Source organism: Anarrhichthys ocellatus, unplaced genomic scaffold (genome assembly GCF_004355925.1).
Source record: "Anarrhichthys ocellatus isolate YVR2014 unplaced genomic scaffold, GSC_Weel_1.0 scaffold23, whole genome shotgun sequence".
In the NCBI taxonomy this organism is placed as follows: Eukaryota; Metazoa; Chordata; class Actinopteri; order Perciformes; family Anarhichadidae; genus Anarrhichthys; species Anarrhichthys ocellatus.
Window position 1 is genome coordinate 611,184 of NW_022280053.1, and position 15,878 is coordinate 627,061.

A 15,878-nucleotide genomic window follows, 5' to 3' on the forward strand; every position below is an offset into this window, starting at 1 on the left:
ACCTTTAAAAAGCCATTTATACAGGGCATCACATGAATCTGTCAATTCTCTACTCACTTTTATTTACCATACAATTTTATTAACTATAAAAGAAGAGCACATCAAGTGAAATGCAGTAATCAACATTCATCAGCATTTACAAACAAAACAAGAAGCTCCTGTAACCTCACTGTCTTCTACTCAAATCTCAAAACATCCAGACGAGCAAAGAGAAGCTGCTGACGATGCAGACAGACATTCATACTGAGCTGAGCAACACTTTAGCCGAGCGATGTATTTAAAGAACTCATTAATGGATCTGATGCTGAAGCAAGGACTCTCCTGCGTATTGTTGGTTATTCTGCTGTTGTTTTTTTCAACGAGTCTGAAAATAAATTCTGCATACGGTAACATTCATGAGGCTTCAACACGCACACTAAAGCTCTCTCTTCTGGTTCTTCGTGATCGAGCCACACTAGGGACTTGTTTTTGCAGCATTTTTACAGCAACACAAGTTCCAGTGAACACAATTAATGGCCGTTAGTTATTGTGGATATCTTCTCTATCCTTTTCTATATCTTTGTAAATGTTGCTTTACTCAATTAGCTTAGCTTAGCACGAAGACTGGAAGCACTGCTTCTGGCCAAGAAATAGTCCGAATAGTCCGGCACGTAACAAAACAAATGTACAATTTGGGTTAAACAAACCAGATTTAACATGTTTTAGAGGTGCTGGCAGACACATTTAGCTACTTTTGGATAGAGACATGCTAGCTGTTTCCCCCTCCTTACAGTCTTTGTGCTAAGCTAAGCTAACCAATCCGCTGATATTTAACAGAGTCTTGGAAGAATCTTGGAAGAAAGCAAGCAACAAGCCTCACTTTTCAAAATGTCAAACTATTTCTTTATTATTTCTGATTGTACGGATTCAGAAAATTATACCAAACTATTCTTAAGACCATCAAGTTTGACTGAGACCAAGTTGTTAAAGTGGTTGTTCCTCTCGCAACATTTACACTTTTACAAGCTTATTTATTCCTGAACAAAAGGGACGCAGTGAGACACCTACAGTGAGACTGATGTAATGCAGAAACACGTCAACGTCTTTCCCTTGAAGCCAGAAGCACCGACGCCCTCTGCACTGTAAAATAGTCCAGTTCTTCACCTAAACAAAAACAAGGTCCGACTCGGATGATGTCATCCCTTCCTGGCCTGAGAATGAATGGGGAAATTGTGGAGCCTGACGAACTAACTTCCGCGTTTCCTTTTGAATGCGAGAGTCAGAGCGCTGCAGCAGCCTGATCACAGGAGCGGCCGTTGTGTTGGGTTTTAGTTTGCGTGCGTTTGGGCGCATGAAAGGAGTCTTGTGAGGGAGGAGAGAGGGAGCAAGGGAGGAGGTGGTGTCCAACAAAGGAAGAGAAAGATTAGGGCAACTGTGCACAAAATTACTGTTCGGAAGCTTTTGATCAACGTAATTACAAAAAAAAAAAGTTATTGGTTTTTTCAGAGAAATCCATTAAGACCATCAAAACAAAGAATTCAAAGAGCATAAATTAAAGGTCAAGAGCTCAGCTGTCTAATTTACAGAATTAATCATCACAGAGGAACACATTGACTAAATCTGTGAACATGAAAGTAAAATGTTGCCAGGCTCCAATCTTAAAATTAGCTCGACCGCTAAATAAATAAAACATTACAGAGAAACAAAAATGAGCTCTCAAACAAGCAAAAGTCACCTTTGTTTACAATGAAATGAGTGTTTGAGCATAAAATCAGTTTTATTACTGCAGCCTAATTAAAACAAATGATGCATACAATGGATCACAGGAAGTTTGACACATGCAGCTGTTAGAGACGAAGGTTTTTCTATAAGTATCCCCATGAGAGAAAGATACATTATCAATCCAATTTACACTCGACTGTAACACCTACTGCAGCGGATATGATTAACGTGTGAAACGGATTCGTACTCCCTTTCCACCTGCATTTACACCTCGCGTTACAGCAGAGTGATGGCAGCAATAATTTGATTAAGTACATCGTTCATTAGGACCGTTGTACTGAATTGAGGATTTCTAAATCTTTACTGTCCTGATAATCTATCATCATAAAAGAAAGTAAGAAAGCCTACATCGATCCAGCTCCATTAGTACACATCTCCCAGTCCAACCAACACAAATTAAATGTGATAAATTATTTTAGGCTATTTAAAAAGTAACAGCGTTTGGACACAAACCATTATTTCCAAATCCGTACAAGCGGAAAAAACATTTGCAGCCTGTTAACTATCCTAATCATCCTCTTTAGTGCGTCTACTGAAAAAATGTCCTCACAGGTCTGCCAAAGGATTCTCTCTCATGAAGCACAAATCAACAGCAGAACCAGTGTTGCTCCCTCTGTACTGCCAAGTGTTAACACACACACACACACAAAAAGGTCTCAAAGTCCTAACTGTGTTCTGTTAAAAGAGCAACACAGGAGCGTCACGAGCCACGCATTCATACCGTACGGCACAAAGTCACCCTGCAGCTCAAACACACACACGGTACATTTGCTCGCCTACCTGTAGCCCCCGTCTCCTCAGAATGCTGGACTCGTCCATGGTACGGAGCCCCGACTTATCATGCCTCCCTACCGGCGCATAGCCATGCTGCACTGCCTAGCTCCAGCCTCCTGCTCTCTCTCCCTCCCTCCCTCTCTCCCTCTCTCCCACCCTCGGGCTAAATCTGATCTTAGCAGCTGCTAAACACTTCCATCAGAACTTATCTGATTGGAAGGAGGCAGTCAGCTGACACCTCCTCTTGTTCCTCTCCTCTGTAACTTCAGGAGTGAAGGAGAGATGGAGCGAGAGAGAGAGGGAGAGTGAGGGAGAAGATAGGCAGTTCTAATTTAGCGTAGCGACGGGTGGGGGTGAGTGGGTGGGGTAGAAGGGGACAAGTGGGAGCCCCAAGACTCATTTCTCTGTGCAGCCACGCTTTTTTTGGGCACCCTAGGTGACCATGAAAATGAGAGGATATCCTTCCAAGCATTGTTCTGCTCCGACCTCAAACAATGACTCTCTCTGGCATCCTGTGTGCGGCAGGCGGGCTAACCGACCTCACCGGTCTTACAGCAATCAATGAGTCACATGAAGACTACAAAATACACACCTGAAGGTGAAGGAGGCATGTGGCTGAGACAGCGGAGAAGGGGGGGGGGGGGGGGGGGTATTATACGAGGGGGAAGAGAGAGAGAAAAAAATAATAGCCAGGCATGCTGTTTGAATGAAAAATGTCGCTGCCCGAGACCTTTCAAACCTGCTGTGAAAATGTCGCACAAACTGCTGTGGGCCAATTTGTTCGTACCCTCATCCCAAAACAAGCCAACACTGAGTCATTATCATGCTGAAATCAACCGCACTTCCCTGCACAGCCTGCTCTGTATACAACTGCATATCCTGTGTCAATTTCCAACAAATTTCACGCGCTGCTTCTGTCTCCTACAGCTCTGCCCGGAGATGAGTTTTGAGGCGAGTTGACCGCAGATCTTCACACTCACTAACTCAATGTCCCCACACCCTTTCGGAATTATTAGGATGTGCAAAATAAGTTGCTTCCGATGCCGTGCTCTGCCAATTTCTATCCTGCAAATTTCGCATTCTGTTTCAGTCTTTTTCTTGCCCCCCCCCCTCCTCCATTGCCTTTTCTCTTTTTTCACCCTCTCTTCTCTCACTCATTTCCATTCACTGTGGTTCTGCTCTGTGAATATTAAGTGGGCCCCCTTCCATTCTCCTCATCTCCAGCCAAGCTCAAATGATTTCTCTTAGAGAGAGTATAAGGCTCGGAAATGACAGCTCCTCACTAGCAGGCGGCCGGTGGAGGAGATGCATGGGACTGTCAGACAGGTGGCCACCGCATCAACTTTTCTCATTTTGAAACCTGTACAGCAGAGAGCTGATGGAGTGTTGCTGGGGCGACAGTCATTTGTGCTTCTGTGCCGATAAGAAAGCCGGGAGTAGACGGCTCAGGTCTGCACTCTCATAATCAGGCTGTTTTTTTTTTTTTTCTTCAAATAAACCCTTAAAACCCTCAGAGGACGAGGATTACAGTCGTCCATTTTTTTTTTCTTCAGCTGGAACAATGCCTTCCAGATTACCTGAGAGAATTAAAGAACCCCGTAATGTTCAACAGTCGGGTCTCGAGTCAGTGCTCAGTCTGTGGCTGCTTAACAGAACAATTAGGTAAATTCCATATTGGACTGAGAATGAAGATGTGAAGCTGCAGGAACACAAGGGAGGGGTCATACGAAGAGATGAAGCTTATTTCTCTGCAGTATAAAGTGGCTGTAACAAGCACAACATGCTAGTGCTGAAACAACAGATCAACTAGTCGATTCATCAGATCGAGAGAAAACCATTTATCGAGGGTGTGCAGCCACACCAGCAGCTCTGTAACAGTGACATGCTCACGTTAGTGGTTAGAATGTTCAGCATCGTAGTTTAGCATGTTAGCACAAAACATAAAGTATAGATGAGGCTGATTGGAGCGATATTTGCTTTTCCAGTTTTGGACGAATTTAAATTTTGACCAGATGACGCCATCGTCTTGTCACATCTGTACCACATTTTTGGGCCAACTGCAATGAGAGGATATTGAGATATTTCACAGAACAAGTCAAAACTTTGGCCTGCTGGGGGCGCTAGAGGAAAAGTCAGGAGAGTCTTTAGGATACTGGGCATCATCTGGGCGCTAAGAGATCAACTCCTGTTGATTTCCGCTCATTAGGTGCATACGGTCCTTTCAAAATAAACTTCCGTCTTCACAGGAAACTCGGTTGGCTTTCGGGAACAAAACTATTTTGTTAGGTTAAGGAGAAGATCGCCGTTTGGGTTTAAAGTGTCGTGACTACATTGTGCAAGTTAAATCAACATTGACTTCTCGTCTCACGCGAGGAATGAACTCTAATTTATATCATTATGAATTCAATACCTTTGGGTTCTGCACAACTGGTTGCTTTTATAGACTAAACTATGAACCATTTAAATAACAATTTAGTTTGTAGTTCTAGTCCCATTGCAAAATATAAATATCAATGTTAATTTGAATAAAATATAGCAGATAAATAAAGAAGCTTTTAGAGAAATGCACAACGTAGCGCCGCTGTGAGTCGGGTTCAGGGCAGCTCTGAAACCGGTGGCCTTGTAGCACAGCTCACAGAATAGCCTGAAGGGAAAAGTCCAGGGGTTGTCCGTGAGTCATTTCCTCCCAGCAGGTGGGCAGCTGAGGCGGTTTCCTCTGCCTTTGGAGAAAAAAGGGAGAGCTGCCACTGAAAGCATGCAGCGAGTGCTGATTGAGTGACCCACAGCCTCTGCTCCGCCCGAGCTTATCAGACCAAGAGGCGACCTGCAGATGTGAGGCTGGCAGAGGAGGGACACGGGCCTGTGAAGGGAGCGCTGAGGGAAAAGAAAGAATCAATTCCTTCCACACAAAGCAGTGCAAAGAATCCATGTGACCAAAGCCAAAGGAGTGAGAATATCCTGCCACGATAAAACCCTGTGGAGCCAACCTCCATACGGACGAGGCGAGTCTTTAACCTCGACAACAAGCAGGAAAGACAGTCACCTACGACACCGCTCTCACGTCCTCTCTGGTTTTACAATTTTCTATAATCGCAATAGACATGCAAATGTAAGCATTCAGGAGATGAAAATTATGTCAGCTTGAGTCCACTTGGAAAATCCAATCGTCTTTCTTCACAAATTCATTTTCAAATGAACACAAAGTCGGTCTGTGCGTAACAGCGTCACATTTGAATCTGAGAGGAAATTGCATCTCAAGCAGAGCGGATGACAGGGGTTCAATGACTCAACCGCAATTACTTTATCTGGAGTGACAGTTTCATTTGAATATCACACCCGTATGTTTACAGTAACAAACCGCACGCTTGGCAAATTTTTTTGGAATTCGTTTCCAAAGCTATTCTGTGGAACACAAGAGGGCAAGGAGAGAGGATAACACACGGGGATGGAAGCACCTCATCAACGCTTTTTGTTTATTTTTATACGAATGTTGCTGAAATACAGACACAACCTCTTCTAACTAAATAATACTCCCTGCAGTGACGGGGAGGTTGATTTCGCTTTTATCTTTTCCTTCTCTAAGTTTGTAGGTTTGTGTGTTTAACTGGTTTACAATCACAGCACCGCTCAACCTTTAGAAGTACGAGGAAGGTAAGATTCATTTCTCTCATCTACATCGCTATTATGGGGCAAATTTAAACATGAAGCTGAAATCCTGAAGGGGACCAGAAAAGAAAGACAGATACCGCAGACAAACCGATCAATAAGGTGCATCTGGGTAACTTATTTCCACTCTCTTGTCTTCAGGTGTCTACTCAGGCTGTTTATCAGGTGGGCTGATATTAAAAAACCTGAGATCATTTTCTTTTACTGCCCAAACAACACAACACTATGTTTGTACAAATAAACTGCAGTTCCTTCCTTTGCAACAACGAGCTGCTGCGACATCAATGATATCAGTAAAGGACATCGCTGTCTGCCATTATGAGGGAGAGCGAGGGTCCACAAAGGCACAACATCAGGATTATGACAGTCTTATCTCCATATCACGCCACAAGTGAAGTATTGATTTTCTGCCAGAGAGCATCACAGTCAAGAGAGATGTGCCACGCTTGTAGAAGAGCCGTGCACACCCAGGGGCATGATGGGAGGCTTAAAGGACGGGGGGAGGGGGTCCTGAGAGGCGGAGGAGGGCAAAGCAAGACTGACAACACCAGAGGAGTCTTAAACCTCCAATGAAGGTGAGACAGGAAGGAGACAAGGGGGTAAGTAACATTAATAGTTATATAACTACTCAACAATATTAGAGGTAATATGGATAACACGGGTTTGAATACATATAAACACTTATGTGTCACATGTGATAATTGTATAAGTCATTTTTTATACAATTATAGGACAAAACAAGACATTTAACAACATTAATTTGGGGTTTAGGATCATTTTAAGACCCATTGTTACGGTCTTCTGGTGGTTTACAGAGTGACCAACAGATGAATTGATAATGAAGCACTAGAAAATCCATCACCTCATAACAAAGCAGTGAGGCCATCTAAAATCGTGGTCACGGTCGAGCAGCTTTTTGTCTCATTCTGGTTCTGAATAGAAATATTTGACAGCTTTGAGAAACAGAACCTTCAATACAGAGATGTAACCCGAACAAACCTCTGGCTTCTTTAGTGGTATTAGAAAAATGTGAAGCAATAGAAAGCGAGTTTTGCTCGGTTACATAACGATGAACAAAAGGCTGAATTAAGCTCTACGTGTTTCTAAAAGAATACTTTCACTTTTCTAGTATTTCTAGTAGAAACAAATAAATAATGAAAAAGTAATACAGCCTGAATGTAAACCAACCACATTTTAAAGTTGCCTATTTCAAATTAATGAACAGTAGCCAAATTCAACAGCCAATTAAATCTTTACATACATGAAAATGAGAAATCTAAATGCTGGCAGCCGTCCATTCATTCATCGTCACTAAAGCCAGAAACTACTCTAGTGTGCTTCCCATTCATACAACCATCATTAGGACAAATGCCACTCTGCCTGTATATCCAAGATGTTGTTTGGATCCCATGCATTTTACACAATTGTCCCTCCAAAGCAGAGACAAACGGGACTCACATTTAACAAACTTTTATCATTTTCGAGCATTAAAAATCCAAGAGGAAAACAGAGAAAAACAGCCTTCCATCTGGAGGCCATGAAGCTGAGGAGTTGGTCTCTCTCGCTTCCCTCCCAAGGTCAACCAATGCAGCATCTCTGCTGAGCTCGTTGTGCAGGCGGGATAATTCAGCGGCTGCAGATGAACCCCCGAGGTGTCAGAGGAGCCGACTCCAAAAGAAACTGTTAAGATGTAGCAAAACACATCAGCCATTCAGCTCGAGTCGACGCAAGACAATATCCGAGCAGCGGTCACCGGCATCCAATTTTCTCGTGGTGCCCACCGCGGAGTCACCGGGGGCGTGCAAACAGCGGAGAGAATAAGAATAAGGATCAGACAGCATTGGAGCTGCACACTACACAAGATATTTCATTTGCTGATTTCATCCACACGACTGCAGGGAAGAGTGTGGGAATACTTTAAAGCAGAACAAATGTATAGAATGAATAAAAACACAAGGCGATGGAGGGGAACTATTGTAGCCGACAGACGACCGAACTGGTCCTCGGAAGAGCGTTTCAGTTAGGAATCTCCTGCAGTAAAGACGTGCAACGAATTTTTTTTCTCACATCGCAGCGGATGCACTAAATTCCAATCCGTCTCATTTCTTTCATTTTATTTTTTTCGGAGGTGGAGTGGTGCACGCGATGCACCACAGGCGTGCATCGCACCCCGATGCCCTGCCTCGGCAAAAAAGCCCAATTTCAAGCATCTGTCTGTGGCCCCATTTGCTGACTGAAGTCTGACAAGAAGAAATGTCTCTCCTGGGTCCCCATGACCTTACAGCCTCGTCTGAGAGGCGAGAGTAGAGTCCTCACCATTCACGGCTCAGAGTACACCAAGAGCAGCACTTATATCAAATACTCCTTCTGCCAACAAGACCTGATAATTGTGACACAGGAGAAGTCCTAGTAGATACGTGTAGATCCGTCTCTAGACAGAGAGTAAGGCGGCACAATTAATCAAATATTAGTCACGTTTACAATTTGGGCTTCCCACATTTAAATGAACATGATCGACTGTGATATTGGCGTTTAAAATGCGTGCTCCGCTCATAGATCGATATATCAAATCGAGTGCTTCCTCAACCAGCAACGAGCCACCAGGGGGCGATGCAGATGTTTCGACTTCACTTTTGGGTTGCAGTCGTGCAGCTGCAGCTCTGAGTACAAGAGTAATACTGTAGATGAATACTGTATTTAATAATTAAATAACACCGTATGTTCCAGAGAGCAGACGGGCAAAACAAAAATGCATTTCATTCAGGTGAAGAAGAATCTTATTTAAAGTCTCATTTTGAAGATTTGCACGTGACAGAGAAAGCAGCGCTCTGTTGACTTATTATTGGGTAAAAATGTTTGGTAATTTGTTTTATATCAGCAAGGAATGTAGCACAACATGGAAGTGAAAGCAGTGCTCTTATTACTTAAATGTGAATGTGCAATAATAATCATTTCTCCTTAAAAATCAATGAGCAATCGTGATAAATAAATCGTGATCTGAATATCGACCATGATTTTCCTTTTGACAGACAGATTTAAGTTTGTCTTTGTCTAATTATTGCTGGGTAGGTGGAGGAATTTACTTGCAGCTTAGAGACCCTTCACCTCTCCTGCCGAAGTGTCCTTGAGCAAGACACTCAACCCCTTTCAGGCGATGGAGTTCTGCTGTGCAGCGGAGCTCATGCTCTCACCTTCCTGTGATGGCTGGCGAGTCAAATAAACGCCTCTCGGCGATCAGTCAGCATTATTATATTATTATTATATATATATTATATATATATTATATATATATTATTATTATAACAAACAAAGACTCATTCAGGTCATCAAGTTATGAAACTTAGAATTGAATCAACACATCTGCTGGAGGACAGTTATGATCATGTATTAATTCACTAAATAACCAAAGGGACTTTTAAAAGCACAAGGACACACATGTTTTACTTTTAAACACTGGAGATGCACCAGCGCCCCCCAGTGTACAGAGCTAGTTCAGACATGATCACATACTGTATTAGTATTGTGTTGTTGTTGTAAACAGGATCACCATGATGTCATCTGAGAGAGAGCGCGAGTTCAGGCTACAGTGCCTTTTTCTGGTCACCAATGGTGTTGGCGTCAGTTACCAAAATCTACAGTTTGCAGTAAAATCCCCCGCACAGATACACGTATTTATGCACACATGCTTTCTATTACGTTAACCTTTTCTCTGACTGATGGCGAGTACACCCTGGGAATGACTCATAGCTGAGCAGCATTGGATTAGCCGCTGCTTGCGATTGCATCTCACTCCTGAGACAACAAGATCACGATAGAGCACATCACGGTGTCCGTCATCTGAAAGAACAGAGCAGGACCTCGCTGAAGGTCACCCGTCTGCATGACTTCATTCGGTTCAAACCGGGGACGCACTCGGTCCGCTTTATCTGTTAATCATTCGTGTTTTAACTGACCTAAACTGGCCACTATCTTTAGTAGTTGCCTTTCTGAATGCATTTAATGATCTTTGATAAACGTGAACACTTGGGTCACGTGGCTTCTCACGATTGATAGAAATAAATGCATTTATAAAAGATAAGTGTTTTATAGACCTGCAGCAGTGACAGACGAGAGACGTTAACACAACATACAGGTCATTCATCAAACCAGAGGTCAGCCAAAAATAAAAAGATTCACAATTCTGAGTGCTTCTGATCCGAGTTCACTGAACAGACAAAAGACTTTCAGTGATGTTGAATACCTGCAATAAAATGTTTGAACTTGACCACGTTGTTTAATGATTGTATTTATGTGTTGATAGAATTGTATTATATGTGAAATATAGTTTGGACTCAATGCTAACTAACTTGCTAGCTATAAAAAATAGAAGTGTCTGACTGTAGCTGGTTTATCTACATTTAATCCACTAATGATGAGAACAGACGTGTCAGCCAAGCAGATCACGCAGGTCACGTTTGAAGAATTGTGAGTAATTTAAAATGTCTCATTCGACCGAATGTTTAGATTAAAAAAGAGATTTTTATTCCTTCACTGGAGTCTCACATTTGAGGACTTAAGACGGGGAAATGTTATTTAAATACACAGTATATTTTATGTAGGTATTAAGCAGGGATTAGTTGGATATCTTACTTGGATATCTACTAAAAAAAACACATATACGTGTACATGCACAAGTATAATATTCTTATTTCAAACGGATACTCTGAGTGACCCGTCCCTTAAACCCTAACACAACTATTTGATGAGGTATTGGGAGCAGAAAGCAGAATAGCGTGGTGGGGTTAACGGTTGAGGAAGTACTCACCAGGCTGGAGGTGAGGGAGGGGTCCGACTTCCCGAGGTTCAGGGAACGCATACGGACCAGGTTAGAGATGTCGGAGGACGGCTGCCATGCCGTCTGTGTCTGCTGGTGGTGAGTGGGCAGGAGAAGGTACTTTCCTGCAGAGCAACAACAGGACAAGGTAATGTGTGACACTTTTGGCAGTTTCTCCGAAGACAAATTAATTCAGAAAGATAAGTTAAAGCAGAAAACTTTCAATTGCCACTTTAAGCAAAGGATCTGAATACTGTGCAGTCGTAAAACAAGTGAATTCAAACTACTGAGCCATCCCATAACCATAGGGAGTACAGGTGAAACGACAAAGCAGTAACATAAGATAGTCCCAGCTGTCTGCTCTTCTTAGGAGTTTAAAGCTAAAGCCTCTGACCCTGTGCAGCCCGGGCAGGATGTCAAGGGGAAAAAGCCCATTAAGAGATCACTGACAATCCCAACATGACACCAACAAAGCACCAGCTCACCACAAAGTCTGATGATGGGAAGTAAATGCATCCACTTACAACAAGAGTTCTGTAAAAGAACCTAAAATAAAATCTCCTGTTTCAGCTCCCAGGGCTGGCAGCTAGATGGCACTAAATGCTCCTTTCATGTGCTCTCTTTAATCCTAAAGCCTCGGAGGAAATGCAAAGATTCAAACGCAGCATAAGAAGCCTCAGCGTCTGAATCAGCAGATCTTATTGCAGCACTGGCACTCCGTGGATTGAGAAATCATTCGTGGAAGTCTTGTCATCCCTTTATCCACATGTGTATATTTCCATTTCCTGTTTGAGTAAAACAGTCGAGGAGACGGAGAGGAGGATTAACAATTCTGGCACGGTGAAGGTAGGTGAGATAAGTCGACTGTGCTCAGAACATAGAGGGGATATCTCGAGTTCACGTGGCCTGAAGACACACACCAGACGTGTGCAGCTTCTATAAACTGGAGAGGGAAGGTTGATAAAGTCACTCTCCAGCTAACAGCAAAACCTGACAAAAAAAGAGTTGCACCTGATACAAATCCATTTATTTCCTGAAACAACAACAATCTGAGAGAGTGATGTAAAACGCACGTTACTCAAAAACACCAATTTTGAATTTTGTACATTTTAAATGTCTTGCATTGCAAACACACAGCTTAGTGCCGGGTTTGAGTCCAGCTAGAGACCCTTCTTGTATTTCAGTGCCTAGTCTCTCTCTGCCCCCTTTTTCTGTCAACCCTCTATTGTCGACTCAGCTCGAGGCATGAAACGCCCCTAAAAACACGTAAAAATTGAATTAACAGCTTAGAGCTGCAGCAGTTTGCCTTTGTACTTTCAAAACACAAAAACGGAGAGGGATGAGTTGAACACTGCCTCCTTCTTTCTCACTCTCCACAGATGTTAAATGTCATGAGACAAAAATAAAATGCAGAACAAACTATAAGACTCAGTTCTGGACCTGAATCTGACATATACTGTGCTACAGTTATTGCACTGTGTAGTAAAATCAAGATAGTCGAAGAGAGACCAAACAGGATGAGGAGGGAAAGTTACGGTCCTTCCTTCCTTCCTTACCGGCAAAAGCTTTCCTCACTAAAGCCCATCACATCCCGGAATAAAGGAAATCTCTCTTCAGGCACCAGTCAACACTTTGTGAAAGGAAGGCTTCAGGAGAGAGGAGGAGATTATTATTTTTTTACATTCAACACAGGTATTCATGAGGTCAGACCGCTCTGTTCCCGACCTTGTGCAGACGCCCCGGTTTCAAGCAAACCTCTCCTGCATGAATCATGATGCGGAAAATAAACTGACAAATCAAAACTCTCCACACGCGCTGTCGCTGCTCTGCTGGGTTTCATCTCAGAAGTACCACAGCAGAGGTAATCTATTCTCACTCAGCCGGCCAGATTCACCAACGGGGAATCAACAAGTTTCTGGCTCAAGGACGTAAAACATTAAAACTTTATTTTGCCACACTGTCGTCCTCTCACAGAGAAAACTCTTCATTCCTCAGGGGGGTTAGAAACACAAGAGCTCTTTTATTTACTGTATTATAAACTGAATGAAGCCGTTTTATTTAACATATTGGAATTATAAGACAATTCATTTCCACCACGATTCCAAAGGAATAACATTTGTAAAGTCTGGGGTTGAGCCTCACTTCGCTGCTACATGAGTGAATTCATAAGGAGGCTTAGGCTGAAATCTAGATTTGTCCAACTTTCACTTTTAAGTTGAACCTTTAAATAATAAATGATTTTGTTTTTCATGACGTTAAAGCATGTCTAAACCATTACAGCATTTGCCCTCAAGTGCTGTTCTAGCTGCAAGCACAAACTAGCTTCACTGAAACAACAATTAGGTTGTTGTGCTGAAATCAACAGCAGAGAGAAAACCCAATCTCACTTGCGTGGCTTTAACGGCACAATCAAGTTGATGGAAGTTGATTTGCTTTCGTTTGATGTTTCTTTATCCATCTTGTTTTTATGTGGGCCGGTTAGTGAAAGGGTAATGCATTCATTCAAAGCTGCAGCTGATGGAAACACAATCTTTCATTGACTGTGGAAAGGTCAACATTTTAAATCATCGAGGTGAAGGTCTTCAACATTTACCTCACAAAGAGCCGTTCAAGGCCCCAAAACGGCCTGAATGGAAGTGAACAAGGCTGCAGTCACACAACCTAAACTAGCTTTCCTCAACACAGATTTGTAATATAAAATAATTAGGCTGCAGAAGAGTGCTTAAGCAAGGTGTGTAGCACAAGTCTGCACATGTGCAGTACGGATCGGCCAGAATTTACAGATCGAGTAGCGAGTCAAACGCGTTGTTGTTCCTGTGTAGCATAAATGAGCTCATGGATGATACGAGAACGCACTCCCTGATACCCGATCCAACATTTTAGGCAACATCGGAGGCATTTCTGATACTGGGATCTGTATCGGAACAACTCTGAGAGCAATGCTCTTCTCTAACTCCTAGTTACTGAAACCTGGAAGTAAATTGGATGTGCAGTATGTGCAGCAGGATTTGCTACCGACCTACAGACTTAAACCTCAAACCATCACACAGTGAATTTTACAATTCCAAGGGGGTAGCTCTCTGCTGACTTGACACATTCCTCATCACAGGAACGCAGTCTGCTTCATTGTGTGGGCAGCACACAGTAAAGTGATCAGCTTGTTGGTTCGTGTATTCTTCCTCATATCCACTGACTCAGTGTGGCTGTTACCACAGAGCACACTTTAGCCAATCTGGTGATGCATTTACAGTTATAGGTCAATAATGCAAAGAGTTGCTGCAACAAATTGGATTGTGCAGTTTTTTTCCCCACTAACGTTAGATATTGATGGCTAAATCAACAAACAAGAGTCAAAGTTGAAGTTCAGGGGAAATCTTTAGTTTATATTTATCAAGAGTTTAACCCACAAAACTACAACCTCATAACTTCTATGCTCAAAACCCCACAATCTCAGTTTGTTTCAAATACGGCTAAATCCTGATTGGTGCTCTGAAGTATGTGACATCACCTTTTGTCCAGCTGTGTCCCGCCCCCTTTCAAACCAGCAAGGGCAGCTTTGACAAACCAGCATGAGGAGAAAAGTATGTGTTCTTTTGGTGCATAGAGAGATGCTGATTGAGATGATGCTCTACAGGCCTGGAGGGCGTCCAGTTAGGTGACATCTGTCCTCGTCTCACCTGTTTGTAGGTAATGATGTAATCCTATTTGGCTTTATCAAACTTATCTCTGATGCACTTTCGAATTGTGTACTGCCAAGTGTGACACTGCCATTGTTGCTTTCTCCGCGGAGCCAGTTTTAAGTGACAGATGGCAAGTGTTCATCACTACTAGCTGCAACTGCAAACAGTCGTACATTTGAAGTGCAGATTTACTTTGAAGCATGTCCTGAGGGAACTATTTCCTCCACGAAAAGGTAACAAACACTAACAAATGTTCACTGTGGATTATCATTTAGGGGATTTAATTCCCCATTAAGGTGCATCCACGTGGATTTGTGGCCGTTAATGTTATGAAGATTAACATAAACAACTTTTATCACAAATAATCACTATAGATGACATTTACAAATTAAAAGGATAACATTTAAAACTTTACCGAGCCTTGCTCTCAATCATAGTTCGAAGAAACTGACTAAATCTGACTTTTAAAAACTCTGCAGCCGCCAAGAAAATTGCAATCGGCACTTCTCGATTACTTCATTGAGATTAGTGACAGTAAAGATGAATCAGTCTGTGCAGGAGTTCCACTATAAATAGCAGGAAAACATTATATAACCAACACAAACTGTCCTCCCAAGTAGATTAAATCCATTGAAGCTCTTATTTCATACATTTACCATGTGTGTGCCAAGTTTGCGGACTCAAGCTATTATTGTAGTATATCAAAAGCAGTGGTGTGACATTAGTTACGTATAAAAGCATCGATGTGGTTGTCTAAAGCTAGAATGAGGAGACCATTGGTGAAGCGATTACCTGTGAGACCTCCCCCAAGGCTCCGCCTCCGAACGTTTTTTCCATCCTCACTGAGATGTCGCCTGAATTTGAGGGCGGGACTTAATCCGTAAGTCAACTCGGGGTTACTGGACTTCCTGAGGTAGGTGGAGGGAGGGTAGAGGATGTGGTCCAACTAGAGGAAAAGATAGAAATAAAATACATTTAATGCATCCAGAAGTTGTTCTCATAACCATGTAAGGATGAGGTCGTTATTCTTCTTTGTGTCGTTCAAAGAAAGCCTACATTTCAGCTCGTTAGACCTTCATCAGTGTGTTTTTTTGCGCATACTGTAGTTACAATAACCGTTGAAATGGACCACAACTTAACGGTGCATGAAGGAGGCATGATGTACAAAACTCTGACAAATCTAT

The 15,878-nt window shown here is 42.5% G+C and overlaps 1 protein-coding gene across 5 annotated transcripts in view; it reads right to left on the bottom strand.

Annotated features, from left to right (window-relative positions):
- Positions 1–15,878, bottom strand: part of mast4 (microtubule associated serine/threonine kinase family member 4) — a 78,166-nt gene that overhangs the window by 49,760 nt on the left and 12,528 nt on the right. For 4 of the 5 annotated variants that reach the window (XM_031860315.1, XM_031860314.1, XM_031860316.1 and 1 more), the window contains exons 2-3: positions 15,487–15,640; positions 11,006–11,139 (exon numbers count right to left, since the gene is read on the bottom strand). In XM_031860315.1, the coding sequence (XP_031716175.1) occupies positions 11,006–11,139; positions 15,487–15,640 (288 nt within the window). Of the gene's footprint in view, positions 1–2,541; positions 3,176–11,005; positions 11,140–15,486; positions 15,641–15,878 lie in introns of those variants that run through there. The other variant, XM_031860322.1, reaches the window with a different exon arrangement.